Source organism: Mirounga leonina, unplaced genomic scaffold, assembly GCF_011800145.1.
Source record: "Mirounga leonina isolate KUSES-001 unplaced genomic scaffold, KU_Mleo_1.0 Mir_115, whole genome shotgun sequence".
Classification (NCBI taxonomy): domain Eukaryota; kingdom Metazoa; phylum Chordata; class Mammalia; order Carnivora; family Phocidae; genus Mirounga; species Mirounga leonina.
Genome location: NW_023270268.1, coordinates 45,709,694 through 45,725,750, shown reverse-complemented (window position 1 = coordinate 45,725,750; position 16,057 = coordinate 45,709,694). Strand labels below are relative to the sequence as shown.

The window sequence follows — 16,057 nt, the reverse complement described above, 5'->3', positions numbered from 1 at the left end:
ACAGAACATTCTATTCAAAAAATGTAGACTACACGTTCTTTTCAAGTGCGTATGGAACATTCTCCAGAATAGATCACATTAGACCACAAAAGAAGTCTTAAGAGTGAAATCAGGGGTTCTTGGGTGGCTCAGTTGGTTAAGCAATCTGACTCTTGATTTCAGCTCAGGTTGTGATCTCAGGGTCCTGGGACTGAGCCCTGCACTGGGCTCTACGCTCAGTGAGCAATCTATTTGAGGATTCTCTCTTCCTCGCCCTCTGCCCCTCGCCCTGCTCATGTTCTCTCCCTCTCTCTCTCTCTTAAAAAAAAAAAAAAAGTGAAATCATACAAGTATCTTTCCCGGCCACACTGGTATGAAACTAGAAATCAGTTTTTTTATATATATGGCAAGAGAAAGGAACTGCTCAAGATTAGAGCAGACATAATATAATAGAGGTTAAAAAAAATAGAAAAGATCAATGAAACCAGGAGCTGGTTCTGTAAAAAGATGGGCCAAAGGTTTATCAATCTTGTTTGACTTATCAAAAAAGAGGATTCAATCAAATGGAGAAGAAATAACCAACACTAGAGAAATACGAAGGATTATAAGAGAATATTATGAAAAATTATGCCAACAAATTGGATAAATTCTTAGAAGATCTTTCAAAGCAATCAGTAAGAAGTAGATTAATTACTGGTAATTAAATTGAATCAGTAATAAAAATATTCCCAACAAATAGAAGTGTAGGACAAGATGGCATCATAGGTGCGTTCTCCGCCAAACATTTAAAGAGTTAATACCTATTCTTCCCAAATTCTTCCAAATACATTCTACAAGGTGAGCATTAATAGCCCTGATGCCAAAACCAAAAACACTGCAAAAATTCTTAAAATATTAGCAAACTTACTTTAATACATTTAAAAAATCATTCACTGTGACCAATTGGGATTTATTCCAGGGACAAAAATGTAATACAATATTCAGAAATCAATCAGTGTGATACATCACATTAGCAAGAGAAAGAATAAAAACCATGTGATGATCTCAATAGATGCAAAAAGAGCATTTGAAACAATACAATATCCATTAATAACTTCTCAACAAATTGAGTTTAGAGAGAATGTACATCAACAGAGCAAAGACAATGTATGAAAAACCCACAGCTAACCTCATACCCACTGTTAAAAACTGAAAGTTTTTTCTCTAAGATCGGGACTAAGACAAGGATGTCTACTCTTACCACTTTTATTCAACACAGTACTCTTTGGAAGTCCTAGCTGCATAGCCAGACAAAGAAAAGGCATCCAGATTGATAATAAAGAGGGACGTCTGGGTGGCTCAGTTGGTTAAGTGTCTGCCTTTGGCTCGGGTTGTGATCCTGGGAAATGATGGATGAATTCAGTAAAGTTGCAGGATACAAAATTAATGTACAGAAAAATCTGTTGCATTTCTATACTCTAGTAACAAAGTAGCAAAAAGAAATTTTAAAAATTCCATTTAGGGTGGCACTAGAAAGAATAAAATACCTAGGAATAAACTTAACCAAGGAAGTAAGAGATCTGTACTCTGAAAACTAAAACACTGATGAAAGAAATTAAAGGCGACTTAAACAAATGGAAGGCTACTCCATGCTTATGGATTAGAAGATATCATTAAAATGTCCATAATACCCAAAGCAATCTACAGATTCAATATAATCCCAGATTCAGTATAATCCCTATCAAAATAGCATTTTTCACAGAACTAGGACAGATAATCTTAAAATTTGTATGGAACCACAAAAGACCTCAAATAGTAAAAGAAGCAATCCTGAAAACAGCACTGGAGATATCACAATTCCCAGTTTTAAACTATGCTACAAAGCTGTAGTAATCAAAACAGGATGGTACTGGCACAAAAACAGACACATAGATCCATAGAACAGAACAGAGAGCCCAGAAATAAACCCTTAATTATACGGTCAATTAATCTATGACAAAGGAGACAATATATAATGGAGAAAAGACAGTCCCTTTAATAAATGGTGCTGGCAAAATGGGACAGCTACATGCAAAAGAATAAAACTGAATCATTTTCTCACACCTCACACAAAATAAACTCAAAACGGATTAAAGACCTAAATGTGAGAAAGGAAACCATAAGCTCCAGAAACAAACATAGGCAGTAATCTCTTTGACATTAGCCATAGCAACATTTTTCTAGATATATCTCCTTTGGGCAAGGAAAACAAAAGCAAAAATAAGCTATTGGAACTACACCAAAATAAAAAGCTTTTGCTCAGTGAAGGAAGTCATCAACAAAACAAAAGGCAGTCTACCTACTGCGAGAAGATATTTGCAAATGATATATCTGATCAGTGGTTAATATTCCAATTATACACGTATACAACTCAACACCAAAAAAAAAAAAAAAGATCCAATTAAAAAAAGAGCAGAGGACTTGAATAGACATTTTTTCTAAAAAAAGACATACAAATGGCCAGCAAATACATACAACATGCTCAATATCACCAATCATCAGGAAAATACAAATTAAAACCACAATGAGTTATCACCTCACACCTGTTAGAATGGCTAGAATTAAAAAGACAATAAAAATTGTTGGCAAGGATGTGCAGAAAAGGGAATCCTTGTGCACTGTTGGTGAGAATATCTATAAATAGGTGCAGGCATTGTGGAAAACAATATGGAGTTTCCTCAAAAGATTAAAAAATAGAAATGTAATCCAGTAATCCCACTACTGGGTATTTACCCAAAGAAAATGAAAACACTAATTCAAAAAGATACACATACCCTTATGTTTACTGCAGCATTATTTAAAGTAGCCAAGATATGGAAGCAACTCAGGTGTCTATTGACAAATGAAGATGTGGTATATATAAACACAATGCAGTATTGTTCAGCCATAAAAAGGAAGGAGATCTTGCCATTTGCAACAACACAGATGGACTTAGAGGGCATTGTACTAAATGAAATAAATCAGAAAAAAGATGAATACTGTATGATTTCACTTATATGTAAAGTCTAAAAAACAGAATTAAGAAAAAAAACAAAAACAGACTCTTAAATACAGAGAACTGGTAGTTGCCAGAGGGAATGTGTATAGGGAGATGGGGAAATAGATAAAAAAGGATTAAGGGGTACAAACTTTCATTTATAAAATAAGTAAGCCTTGGAGATTAAATTACAGCATAGCAAATTATGGTATATAATATAATAACACTGGTTAACTACACATCATGGTCAGCATTGAGTAATGTATGAAATTGTTGAATCAATGTTACACACCTGAAACTAATATAACATTCTATATTAGACTTTAATAAAAAATTATTCATAGACATGTACTTATTATCATTTTGTTGTTTTATAGTTCTGTTTTTCTTAATCTCTTCCGTTGTAATTTGGTGACTTTCCTTAGTGTTATGTTTGTGTCCTTTTTATTTTTTTGTGAAACTATTATAGGTATTTGATTTATGGTTACCATGAGGTTCATATATAGCATAATATTCTATGTCTGTAGCAGTCTATTTTAAGTTGAAGATCACTTAAGTTCAGGGGTGTTCTAAAAGCACTCTATTTTTACCACCCCAATGTTTCATGTTTTGAGGTCCTATTTTGTATCTTATTATTTTGTGAATCCATTGACTATAAGTCTAGATGATTTTACCACTTTTGTATTTTAAACTTCATACTAGATATGTAGGGGGTCAATCCACTACCTTTATTATATGTTTACTCTTATTAGTGACATCATTTCTTTTATAGTTTTATTTTTTCTAGTTATGGCCTTTTCTTTCCCACTTAAATTAGGTCCTTTAACATTTCTTGTAAGACTGGTTTGTTGTTGATTAATTCCTTAAGCTTTTACTTGTCTGGGAAACTCCTTCTCTCTCTTCAATTCTGAGTGATAATCTTGTAGAGAATTCTTGCTTGTGATTTTTTTTTTTTCCTTTCAGCACTTTGAATATATCCTGTCATTCTCTTTTCACCTGTAAAGTTTGAGCTGAAAACCAGTTGTGATAGTAATATGGGGGTTTCCTTAGATCTAGTTGTTTTTCTTTTGGTGCTTTTAAGATTCTCTCTTTAACTGTTGATACTTTGATTATAATATGTCTTGGTTTGGGTCTCTTTGGGTTCATCTTCTTTATGACTCTGTGCTTCCTGGGCATGTCTGTTTCATTCAACAGGCTAGGGAGTTTTTAGCCATTATTACTTGAAATGGGTTTTCTGTGCCTTTTTCTCTCTCTCTCCTTCTGGGACTCCTATAATGGAAATGTTAGTATGCCTGATGTTGCCCCAGAGATCCCTTAAACTATATTTAGTCTTTAATTCTTTTTTTTCTTTTTGCTGTTCTGATAGAGTGATTTCCACTACTGTCCTCCATATCATTGATTCATTCCTCTATATCTAATCTCTCAATTACCTCTAGTATATTTTTTACTTCAGTTATTCTTCAGCCCTGATTGGTTCCTTTTTATATTTTCTATTTCATGGTTGAGGTTCTCATTGTGTTGATTTGGTCTTCTGAGTTTGGTGAGCATCTTTATGGTCATTATTCTGAATTATATTTCAGGTAGATTATTTCACTTGGAACATATTCCTCTGTAGCTTCATTTTGTCTTTGTTTCTGTGTGTTAGGTAGATCAGTTATATTACCCAGTCTCGGAGGAGTAGCTTTATGTAGGTGTCCTGTGGGGCCCAGTAGCACAAACCCCTGTGATTCATCCAACTGAGGTGCCCCAGGGGTATCCCCTGGGCGGACTGTGCGTACCCTCCTGTTGTGGCTTGTATGCACTGATGGGTGGGGCAGGCTTCCAATGTGGCTAGCAGTGAGGTCGGGTTGTGACTATGGCAGGCACTCTAGTGTATGGGGCTCACTATGGGGGGTTACTTGGGGAGAAATTGCTCCCACCAGAACTGGGCCAGTGAGATATAAGGGGAGTAAGAAGAAATGGTGCCTACCATCAATTCTGTTCCCAAAGAATGTTACAGCAAGTCCCTGCTCGTCTGGCACATGCTGTAAAATAATCTCTTTTATGTGTAACCCAGGCAGTTGTCAAAATGCTGCCTCTGCCCTGGGACTTGGAACAAAGGAGATTACATGCACACTTTTTAAGAGCACAGTCTCAGTTTCTTAATGCCTTCCCGGACATAAGCCCCACTGGTTTTCAAAGTCAGACATTATGTCTTCCCAATGCAGGACCCCTGGGCTTGGGAGTCCAATCTAATGTGGGGCTTGAGCCCCTGGTTCCTCGAGGAGGGCCTCTATGGTTGTGATACAACCCCATACCCCTTATGGGTCATCACACTGGGATTGTGGATCCCAACTAAACCACATTTTTGCCCCTCTTACCCATTGTGATATGGCTTTTCCTTTATATCCTTAATTGTGTAAAATCATTTCTGCAAGTCTTCAATTTGTTTTCAGAGAGTTGTTCTATAAATAGTTGTAGTTCTGGTTTGTCCATGGAAAGAGGTAAGCTCAGAATCTTCCTATTCTACCATCTTGATCCCCAAGACACCTCTGATTTCTATTCCAAAGCTCCTCATAAAATAAATACAGCATAATAAGTCAGCAATATCTTTATAAAAGATAAAATGCCAGTGTTCATAGAGCATTTTGACATCATACCAGGTTTGTATAATGCAAAGGATTCAGTCTGGGCATGTGATTCTGTTAGTCTGGCTTAATCAGGGATTGTTTGGAATATATGTCTTCAGAGAATTAGATGAAATACAACCCCTTCATGAAATCCCCACACATATTTATTCTCTTCACCGCATTTTCAACAAATATTGAGAACACTGAGTTTGAGATTGTACTGCCAGGTAATATTTAGGTCAAAGCTTTTCTATGTTGTCAGTTTTTCTTTGCTTATTAGGGAACTTGGCATTCCAGAAAAGCATTCTTGAACAAAAGTTATATCTTAGGCCAAATCAGGAAAAAAAAATGAAAAGAAATCATTGTGGGGTGCTTGGGTGGCTCAGTCAGTTAAGCATCTGCCTTTGGCTCAGGTCCTGATCCCAGGGTCCTGGGATGGAGCCCCATGTCAGGCTCCCTGCTCAGCGGGGAGCCTGCTTCTCCCTCTCCCTCTCCCTGTGCTCTCTCTCTCTCTGCCAAATAAATAAATCTTAAAAAAAAAAAAAAAAAGAAATCATTGTTTTTACTAGCATTTTTTTCTCTCTTCTTTTTGGGAGAAGGTGTATGTTGAACTAATAAGTGGAGACGAAACTGGAGAATACCCACATGCTATTGAAATATTCAAAAGTTATTTTGATTTTAATGCGAAATCAATCAAAATCATATTCCTCATAAGAATGAAAAAGTGGCAAACACCCCAAATGTCCACCACTGATAAGTAGATAAGCAAAATATGTTATATGTACACATGGAATATTGTTCTGCAATAAAAAGGAATGAAGGGCTAATTCTACAACAGGAATGGGTATTGAAAAGATTAGGCAAATTTAAAAAAGCAAGACACAGAAGGCTACATACTGTATGACTCCATTTACATTAAATTTCCAGAATATGTAAATCCACAGAAACAAAATAAATTAATGGTTTTCTAGGGCTAGGCAGAAGGTGGGGAATGACTGCCAATGGCAGCAGTTTTGATTTTGGGGTGATGGCAGTTTTGATTTTGGGGTGATGAAAACTTTCTAAATTTAGTGGAGATGGTTGCACCACTATTAATGTACTAAAAACCACTTAATTTATACTTTAGAGAGGTGAATTTTATGGCCTATGAATTATATCTCAATAACACTGTTACAAATGTGACAGATGAATTCAATATATTTCTTTCTTATGAAAAATTCAGGTTTAAGAAATCTTAAATTTCCTTGAAATATCAAGACAACTTTTAAAAACTTAGGGAAAGTAAAAAGAATAGTATAATAAATCCCAAAATGTCATCATCCAGTTTCAATAGTTACCAAGACATAACAGATCTTGTTTCACCTGTATTTTTACCCAGTACTTTTTTTTACTTCATTGCATTGTTTTGAAAGAAATAAGATATCTTAATGTTTTATCTGCAGGTACTTCATATATGTCTCAGTTAAGGAATCTTTTTAAAAAAAAACCCAAAAAATTAATATATAAATTTTAGCAATAATTCCCTAATATTATCATGAGTATTCTAATTTCCCTGATATTCTCATATTTAATTTGCAACTAATTTGTTTGAATTAGGATTCAAGCAAGATACACATGTTGCACTGGATTAATTCCAACATGTTTTATTATTGATACACTTTTCCCTCTTGTGAAAATTTCTTTGACAAACTAAATGGGTTTTTTTTGTGTTTTTTTATTTTTTATTCTTAGGTCTTAAAAATGAGCTATAACAAAATCCGAAAACTTCAGAAAGATACTTTTTATGGCCTCAGGAGCTTGACACGGTTACATATGGACCACAACAATATTGAGTTTATAAACCCAGAGGTTTTTTATGGACTCACCTTTCTCCGACTGGTGCACCTGGAAGGAAATCAGCTCACTAAGCTTCATCCAGATACATTTGTCTCTTTGAAATACCTCCAGATATTTAAAACATCTTTCATTAAGTACCTATACTTGTCTGATAACTTCCTGAGCTCCCTGCCTCAAGAGATGATTTCCAATATGCCTGATTTGGAAAGCCTTTATCTTCATGGGAACCCATGGACCTGTGATTGCCATTTAAAATGGTTGTCTGACTGGATACAGGAAAAACCAGGTATATATGCTATTTATTTATTTGTCCTAATTAGAGGAAACCTGCCTGGAGGTTTTTACCAGTAAGTGGGGAGGCCAAGGTAATTTAGCTGGAGAGAAAATGGACACTAAATAATAACTTAGTGGTAATGAATTCTCTTTAATGAATTATTTGTGTATTGTTTCAGGTCAACTATCCATACGTTCTGGCAAAATTAGGAAATAAGGAATGTCTGTGTGTGTTACTCTTCTTTACTTACCACGCCATAAAAACCCTTCCCTTTTCTTATCTTCCTTTCAGTCATTCAGTCAATACACATTTTTTTGGAGTTCTAGTCAAGATCCTGTGCTTGGTGATAGAACTATCAAGAGCACTGTCTCTGCTCTAACCATCCTCTGTGGGTTACAGATAAGCAAACAGATAATCAGTGTGTGAAATGTGCTTTGATGGGGAAAGTAAAATTTGCCATGAAGAGGGCAAGATCTATTCAGTCAACAAGTACTTATTATAAACCTACTATGAACAAGAGATCACAACACAGGGATCTAAAAATGAATAAGATAGCTCCATAACGGAGCTTACATTCTTGCAGGGGAGGGGAGACAGAAATGGACAACCAAATGCACTATTAACTGTTGAAATCTGATTAAATAATTAAGTCTTTAAGATAATGACTGAAAGGAACCTACTGATTTTGGCATCAAAGGGGTGGGTGGTTACTTTGGAGAGAGTGACGGGGGGATAGATTGCTGTGTGGAGAGAGATAGGTGGAAGGCAGGGAGCAGTCTACTTTTTTGGAGAGGTTTGGCTTGAGGTGAGGGAATGAAGGAGGATGCAGCCAGATGGAAATGTGTAATCACACAGGATTCTTCAAGCATGAGAGAGACTTGAGCATGTTCAAGGTGAGAAGAGATTAAGAGGGAGAAGGTGACAACACTTCAGAAGGGGCAGGTCATCCATTGAACAAGTCCCATGAGAAGACTGGAGGGCAAGAGATCCAGACTAGGTGGAAGGATTTTCCTTAGGAGAAGGAGAAAAGAGAACTCCTGGGTCTGGTAGAAAAGACAAAGGAAGCTATTATCTGATGGCTTTTCCTCCCCTGTGAAGGTGCAAGAGAGGTGACTGAGGAGGATCCTAGGATGGGGTCAAGGCCAGAAGCTTGGGAAAAGTGGAAAAGGTCTGAAGTTGCTGCCATCATATTTATATATATATATATCTTATATATGTGCGTGTGTATGTGTGTTGTCAGTTATTTAGTTAAAAAGCAAATCAGAAAACATTAACTGAACATTGAGAATTACTTTAGGGCAATAGATACCACCTTAGCTCTCAAAGAGCAAATATTTTAGGCAAATATGCTAAACACATAAAAAGACAATAAGGCTTAAAATGAACAACATCAAAATACTTATATTGAAGATTTAGTTCCATAAAAGCTCAGAGTCAGTAAAAATTTACTTCTGCCTTGATTAAAAAGGAGGAAAATTGGACTGGGCCATAAAAGATACATCAAAGGGAAAAGAAAGAATACAAGAGCTAGCAGGGAGTTAACGTGTACTGAGTTTGTGGTTGACATTGTTCTAGATGCTTTCTATTTAATCCTCACAATAATCCTCCATTTACAAATGAAGAAACTGAGGCTTAGGAAATTTGGGTGTCTTGGGCTAGTCATTTAGAATATAGTTGATGATAATTGGGAAGAATAATTAATACATACAAAGTACTTAGCACAATGTATGGCATAAAGCAAGCACTCAATAAACGTGAAGCATTATTATTTTCATGGCCACCCACCCAGGTCACACAGCTAGAAAGTAGAAAAGCAGAAAGTCAAAAGTTGAATCCTCTCTAAAATGTATTTGGGGTGGAGAAACTGCTTTGTACATGAAGACAGAACAAGCTACATGAAGAGGGTAATGAGTAGCCCAATTTTCTGGCATAGGCTCAATATAGACTGGCAGGGTGTTTTGAAATCCACCATAGGGAGCACTGAATGCCAGGCTATCATGATTGTACTTTTTCCTACAGACAAAAGAGATTTTACAGTGAAAGCTTTGAACACAGAGATGCTTTGGGAGGCTGGTCAATTTATGAGCAGTGGACAGGAGGGACTGGAGTGGGGAGAAACAAGAGCTCAAGGATGAAGTGTTCAAGAAGGTTTGTGTCTGAGGAATGACAGACTGAACTACGTACGAGGTGACCACACCTGAATGTAGCTTCACAGATGCCAAAAGAATTGGCAAATTATAGCCCACGGGCCAATTACAGCCCTCTACAAGGCTTTTGTAAATAGAGTTTTATTGGAATACGGTCATGCCTAGGTCTGTGGCTGCTTTGTTGTCCAATTGCTCTGTCAGAGACCCATAGTCCACAAACCTAAAATCTTTACTATCTGGCCCTTTACATAAAATAATTGGCTGATCTTGGCCTACTGAACAAAGCCTGAGCTCCTTAGCCTAGCAGCTCCTAGTCTAGCCTCAGCCTCGTTTCCTTCCTTTCCAATCCTCAGCACCCCCTGCCATCCCAGACCCACTCTTCACTGTTTTATTATCTCATCCCTGTGGCCCTCCTGCCTGGAGCACTTCCCTTTTGGGAAGCCTGGTGCTCTTCCACTCACCTTATCTGTATTTGAATCTAGTTGACCCCTGAACAATATGTTGACCCCCAACACAGTTGAAAATCTATGTATAACTTTTGAATCCCCCCAAACTTAACCACCAATAGCCTACTGTTGACTGAAAGCCTTACTGATAACAAAATGGCCAATTAACTCACATTTCATATTTTATATGTATTTTATACTGTATTCTTATAATAAAGCTAGAGAAAAGCTTTCTGAGAAAATCATAAGAAAAATACATTTACAGCACTGTACTGTATTTATCAATACTATAAATATACACCATCTGCTTACAAGATAAATTATGTCAGTACCTGTATCAGTAATGTCTTATATGATATAAAACACTGTAGATATTATATGTATTACTAATGCTAAACATCAAAAATGAAAAGATAATGTCAAAAAGAAATTCACCTTTTTTAAAGATTTTATTTATTTGACAGAGAGACACAGCGAGAGAGGGAACACAAGCAGGGGGAGTGGGAGAGGGAGAAGCAGGCTTCCCGCCGAGCAGGGAGCCCGATGCGGGGCTCGATCCCAGGACCCTGGGGTCATGACCTGAGCTGAAGGCAGACGCTTAACGACATGCATTTGATAATGAAGCAACAATATAATTGCTTTATGGTAGCCTAGCCTATACACTAAGGAATGAATCATTATAAAATTTTTATGGTATATAGTGTTAGTCTTATTCATAATACAATACTGGAAACTCTTCTTTTTTTAAACCACTTACCTGTGCTGAGAGGCTGATAATGCAGTTTCTCTGATTACAAGAGAGAGGCATATTGTATGTCAATGTAATTCTTGGAAAGAAAAATTATGAGACAGTAAGTAAACTAACACATTAATTTTATATTAAATATCACTCACTGCATGCCTATGTAAGGAAATGCTATCCACTTCCATACAAGTCTTGCACCTGATATTCGACATAACGAAAACTGAAGCAATAACACCAAAGCATCTCACACAGTTCTTACTATACAGTTATTGGATTTTCACCAAACACATGCACCATAGGTAAGTTCATTAGCTCTACAGCATGAAAATTACTTACTGTTCATTATGAGGAAGTGGATCATCATTAGGTCTTCACCCTCATCACCTTCACATTGGATGGGTGAGGGAGGAAGACGAGGCACTGTTCTTGGCATCAAAGAAGCGGAGGAGGCGGAAAGGGAGGCAGGAGAGGCATGTACACTTGCTGTAACTTTACAGTAATACCTTGTCATTTCTGTCGGACTTTTTGCTCTGTTACTTTTCTAAAAATGTTTCTATACAGCACCGGTCATTCTTCCATTTGCTTTAGTTTTGGTGCCCAAAGCACAGAAGGGTCCATGTCCTAAAGCAAGTCAAAGGCAGTCTTTGAATAATAGGAACCCTTCTGCCAGACTGTCTAAGGTCAGTTTGTTTTCTGGCGCTGCTTTCTCTGTGTCTTCTTCATCATTAGGCACCAGTTTGGAAGCATTAATCTCTATCAAGTCATCTTCTGTTAATCTCTCTGGTGTGGTATCTATTAGCTCTTGAATTTCTCCAAGATCCATATCTTGAAGCCCTTCACCACCACTTCCCTGACCTGCTCCCTCATCCCCCCCCCCTTTTTTTTTGCCATATCCAGTCTTTCATGATTTCCTTGATTGGCTCTGGGGTAAATCTTTTGAAGTCCCACACACCATCTGGACTTGGTTTTCTCCAGCAGGAATTTACCATTTCAGACTTGATGGCTTCCATGGCTTTTCCTATAACCGCAATGGCATTTTCAATGGTGTAATCCTTATAGATATTCATGATGTTCTATCAGGGGTTCTCTTCCACAGAATATTGTGATTAATGAGCCTAATGATCCCCTTAGGACCCCCTGAATTAGAAGATGAACTAGAAATGTGTTGTGGGGACAAGTAAGCCACTTTGATGCTTTTGGTGTTGAACTCATAGGGTTCTAGGTGGCGAGGGGCATTACCCAACATTAAAAGAACTTTACAAAGCAGTCCCTTGCTGGCAAGGTACTTCCTGACTTCAGGAACAAAGAATCAATGGAACCAGTTTGGAAAAAGTATTCTCATCATCCAGGCCTTTTTGCTGTACAACCAAAAGACTGGCAACTGGTGTTTTATCATTTCCCTTCAAGGCTCTGGGGTTAGCAGCTTTATAAATAAGGGAAGTCCTAATCATGAACCCCAAATGCATTTGCATACAACAGTGAAGTTAGCCTATCCCTTCCTGCCTTAAATCCAGGTGCTTCCTTCTCTTCCTTACTAATAAATGTCCTTCGTAGCCTTCCCACCCCCCACAGAATAGGACACTTTCGTCTACATTAAAAACCTGTTCAGGCAGATATCCTTTCTCCTTAATGATTTTTGTGATGGTGTCTGGAAACTCATCTACTCCCTCTTGAATGGTGAAACCTGCTTCTCTTGTTATCTTGATATATTTTAAGCTAAATCTCTTTCTAAAATTATCAAACCATCCTTTGCTGGCATTAAATTCTCCGGGTTTAGATCCTTCTCCTTTCTTTTGCTCTAAGTTTCATATAATGACTTTGCTTTTTTCTCGAATCATATTAGAGTCTACAGATACGCCTTTCTTATAGCAATCCTGTATTTTTCAACATAAGATAAAAAGGTATTTTGCAAAAAGTGCAAGGTTTTCACACCTGCTGGTGTAGCTGCTGTGACAGCTTCAGGAATTTCCTTTTCTTTTCTTACAAAGAAATTTCTTACAAGGAATTTCCTTTTCTTTCCTTACACTGGATTCATTTATGTTAAAGTGGCAGGTAACTGCAGCTGCAAACTTCATATTAACATTTTCTTGTAATGTCGTAACTTTGCTTCTTGGGAGCATTTCCAGCATCACTAGTGGCACTTTGTATGGGTCCATGGTATTATTCAAGGTTTGTGATACTGCACTAAACATGATGAAAACTACATGAGAACCATGAGAGATCACTTTTTACTGCAGTACACAATTTACTGGAGAGATAAATTACACGTAGATGATTAGTGTCATACAGCATTTTTAAATAGATACAACACTTGAGCTCACCTCAATAGCAATAGGAGGTGGCTACAAAATTATTATGGTAGTACAGCATGTACTACAGTTAATTTTAGGCAGTTATGATTTAATATTGTACCTTTGCTTACATTTTTCTCAACATATCATCTTTAAGTGTGTGTATAAGTTCTGATAAATTTTAACTTTTTATAATGGATTTGTGCATATTTTATGCATTTGTGACATACTTTTTTTTTTTAACTTTTTCAATGTTTCTAGGCTATGTGGTTTGTCTGCGATGTTTTTCAAATTGTCACAAATCTCCAAAAAAAAATTTCCAGTATATTTATTGAAGAAATTCACATATAAGTGGACCCACACAGTTCAAACCTGAGTTATTCAAGGGCCACCTATCATCATTTCACCACTTTCAGGTTACCCACAATTCCATTCAAAAATGGAAAACATTTTATTGTATTTATTAGTATTAAATGTCTTTTACCTTTTTTATCCTATGTCTGATTTATTTATATCTAGCTCCTAGAATGTGCCTAGAACATAGTAGGTACTCAATTTTTGTTAAACTAAGCTTTGATTAATTAACCATTTTGATGGTGAATACAAATGAGTCCACCACCCACCTATGATCTTAATATGTCCCCAAATTGTGTATGTATATATTACACACACACACACACACATACACACATATATAATTAGCAAAACCCATTAGGGCTAACATCTTTCAGTCCTGTCTAAATAATTATGTGTTCTCCTTTTGACTCTGATGCCTTAATGATAATCCTGTAAGACTCACGAATGAGTCACATCAACTTCTGCTTACACATTTTTTTCACCCATTCCAAGAGAGTGACAGTTCCTCATGTCTGCAGTTGCTTCACCTGGCACGGGCTAGGCAATCCTTTTGCACATATTTCAGTAGTCCAGTGTAACACAGCTTTATCTATATGTGGGTATCGTCCCTGCTTAGGTTCCACAAAGCTCATTGTCTTGTTTCTCTATAAAATAAGGATTTGTAGCTCTATTTTCAACTTTTTGAGTAACCTCCATACTGTTTTCCAGAGTGGCTGCACCAGACTGCATTCCCACCAACAGTGTAGGAGGGTTCCCCTTTCTCCGTATCCTCACCAACATCTGTCATTTCCTGACTTGTTAATTTTAGCCATTCTGACTGGTGTGAAGTGGTATCTCATTGAGGTTTTGATTTGGATTTCCCTGATGCTGAGCGATATTGAGCACTTTTTCATGTGTCTGTTGGCCATTTGGATGTCTTTGGGAAAATGTCTGTTCATGTCTTCTGCCCATTTCTTGATTGGATTAGTTGTTTGTTGGGTGTTGAATCTGATAAGTTCTTCACAGATTTTGGATACTAGCCCTTTATCTGATATGTCATTTGCAAATATCTTCTCCCATTCTGTCGGTTGTCTTTTGGTTTTGTTGACTGTTTCCTTTGCTGTACAAAAGCTTTTTATCTTGATGAAGTCCCTTAAAAAAAAAAAGATAGTAGGAAGGGAAAAATGAAGGGGGAGAAATTGGAGGGGAGACGAACCATGAGAGACTATGGACTCTGAGAAACAAGCTGAGGGTTCTAGAGGGGAGGGGGGTGAGGGATGGGTTAGTCTGGTGATGGGTATTAAGGAGGGCACGTATTGAATGGAGCACTAGGTGTTATACATAAACAATGAATCATGGAACACTACATCAAAAACTAATGATGTAATGTATGGTGACTAACATAAAATAAAATTAAAAATAAATAAAATGATTTGTGGCTATTTCTTTGATAAACATTTATTTTACTAATATTAAATTTATGTCTAACTTCTGTTTCCAGGCCTTTTTTACCTACCTAATAATTTCTTGTTTTAGTGCCAAAGCATAGTGTAATCTTAAAGCAAACTTTTTTTTTTTTAAGATTTTATTTTAGAGAGAGAGAGAGAGCAGGGGGAGGGGCAGAGGGAGAGAATCTCAAGCTGACTCTGTGCTGAGCACAGAGCCCGAAGCAAGGCTTGATCTCATGACCCTGAGATCAGGACTTGAGCTGAAACCAAGAGTCAGATACCTAACCGACTGAGCCACCCAGGCACCCCTTAATATAAATATTTTAAGTGGCAAACTTAATATATGGTACCGACAGTGCATGTAACTCAGTTAAAGAGAAAACAATGTAAATAGCTAAGATAGTGTTCGTGTGCAATAGTGGAAGCCGTTTCAAGACTGACAGCTGGTCAGGTGCTACTGTAAAACACCTTCAATTTTAAGACCCATCTCAAGTTACAAGTTAAGAAGTGGCAGATATATGACCTTAGAATTAGGCCTGCTTGCCCACCTTCATCCCTCCCGCCAATCTTTCCCGGGCATCCATTGGCTGAGGCCAGGGACATACAGATAAATAAGTATGGATGTTATAGTCTTGTGGGAAGGCAGATAACTAGTCATTCTAACAGTGGATGGATGAGGAGTAGGATGGGAGGAGTGAAAGGTTAGGAGAACATAAAGCAGAAAGCCCACCCAGAAGTGGTGTTGTGACTGGGTCCTGAAGGATGTAAATAGTTAGATATTGATGGAAGAGGGCGTGCCAGATGGCGAATGATGGGAAGTAGAAGGAACAGCATATTCTAGAGCCTAATAAGGCATGGCAGGTTGAGAAATGGAAAGCATGTCTGTGTGACAGAGAGAATGAAAGTAACATGATAAGATCTGCATCTGAAGTAAAATACATGATGTCCAGG

The 16,057-nt window shown here is 37.2% G+C and overlaps 1 protein-coding gene across 1 annotated transcript in view; it reads left to right on the top strand.

Annotated features, from left to right (window-relative positions):
* Positions 1-16,057, top strand: part of IGSF10 (immunoglobulin superfamily member 10) — a 66,069-nt gene that overhangs the window by 34,194 nt on the left and 15,818 nt on the right. Inside the window, exon 5 of the mRNA XM_034997142.1 lies at positions 7,315-7,705. Within this exon, the coding sequence (XP_034853033.1) occupies positions 7,315-7,705 (391 nt within the window). The remainder of the gene's footprint in view (positions 1-7,314; positions 7,706-16,057) is intronic.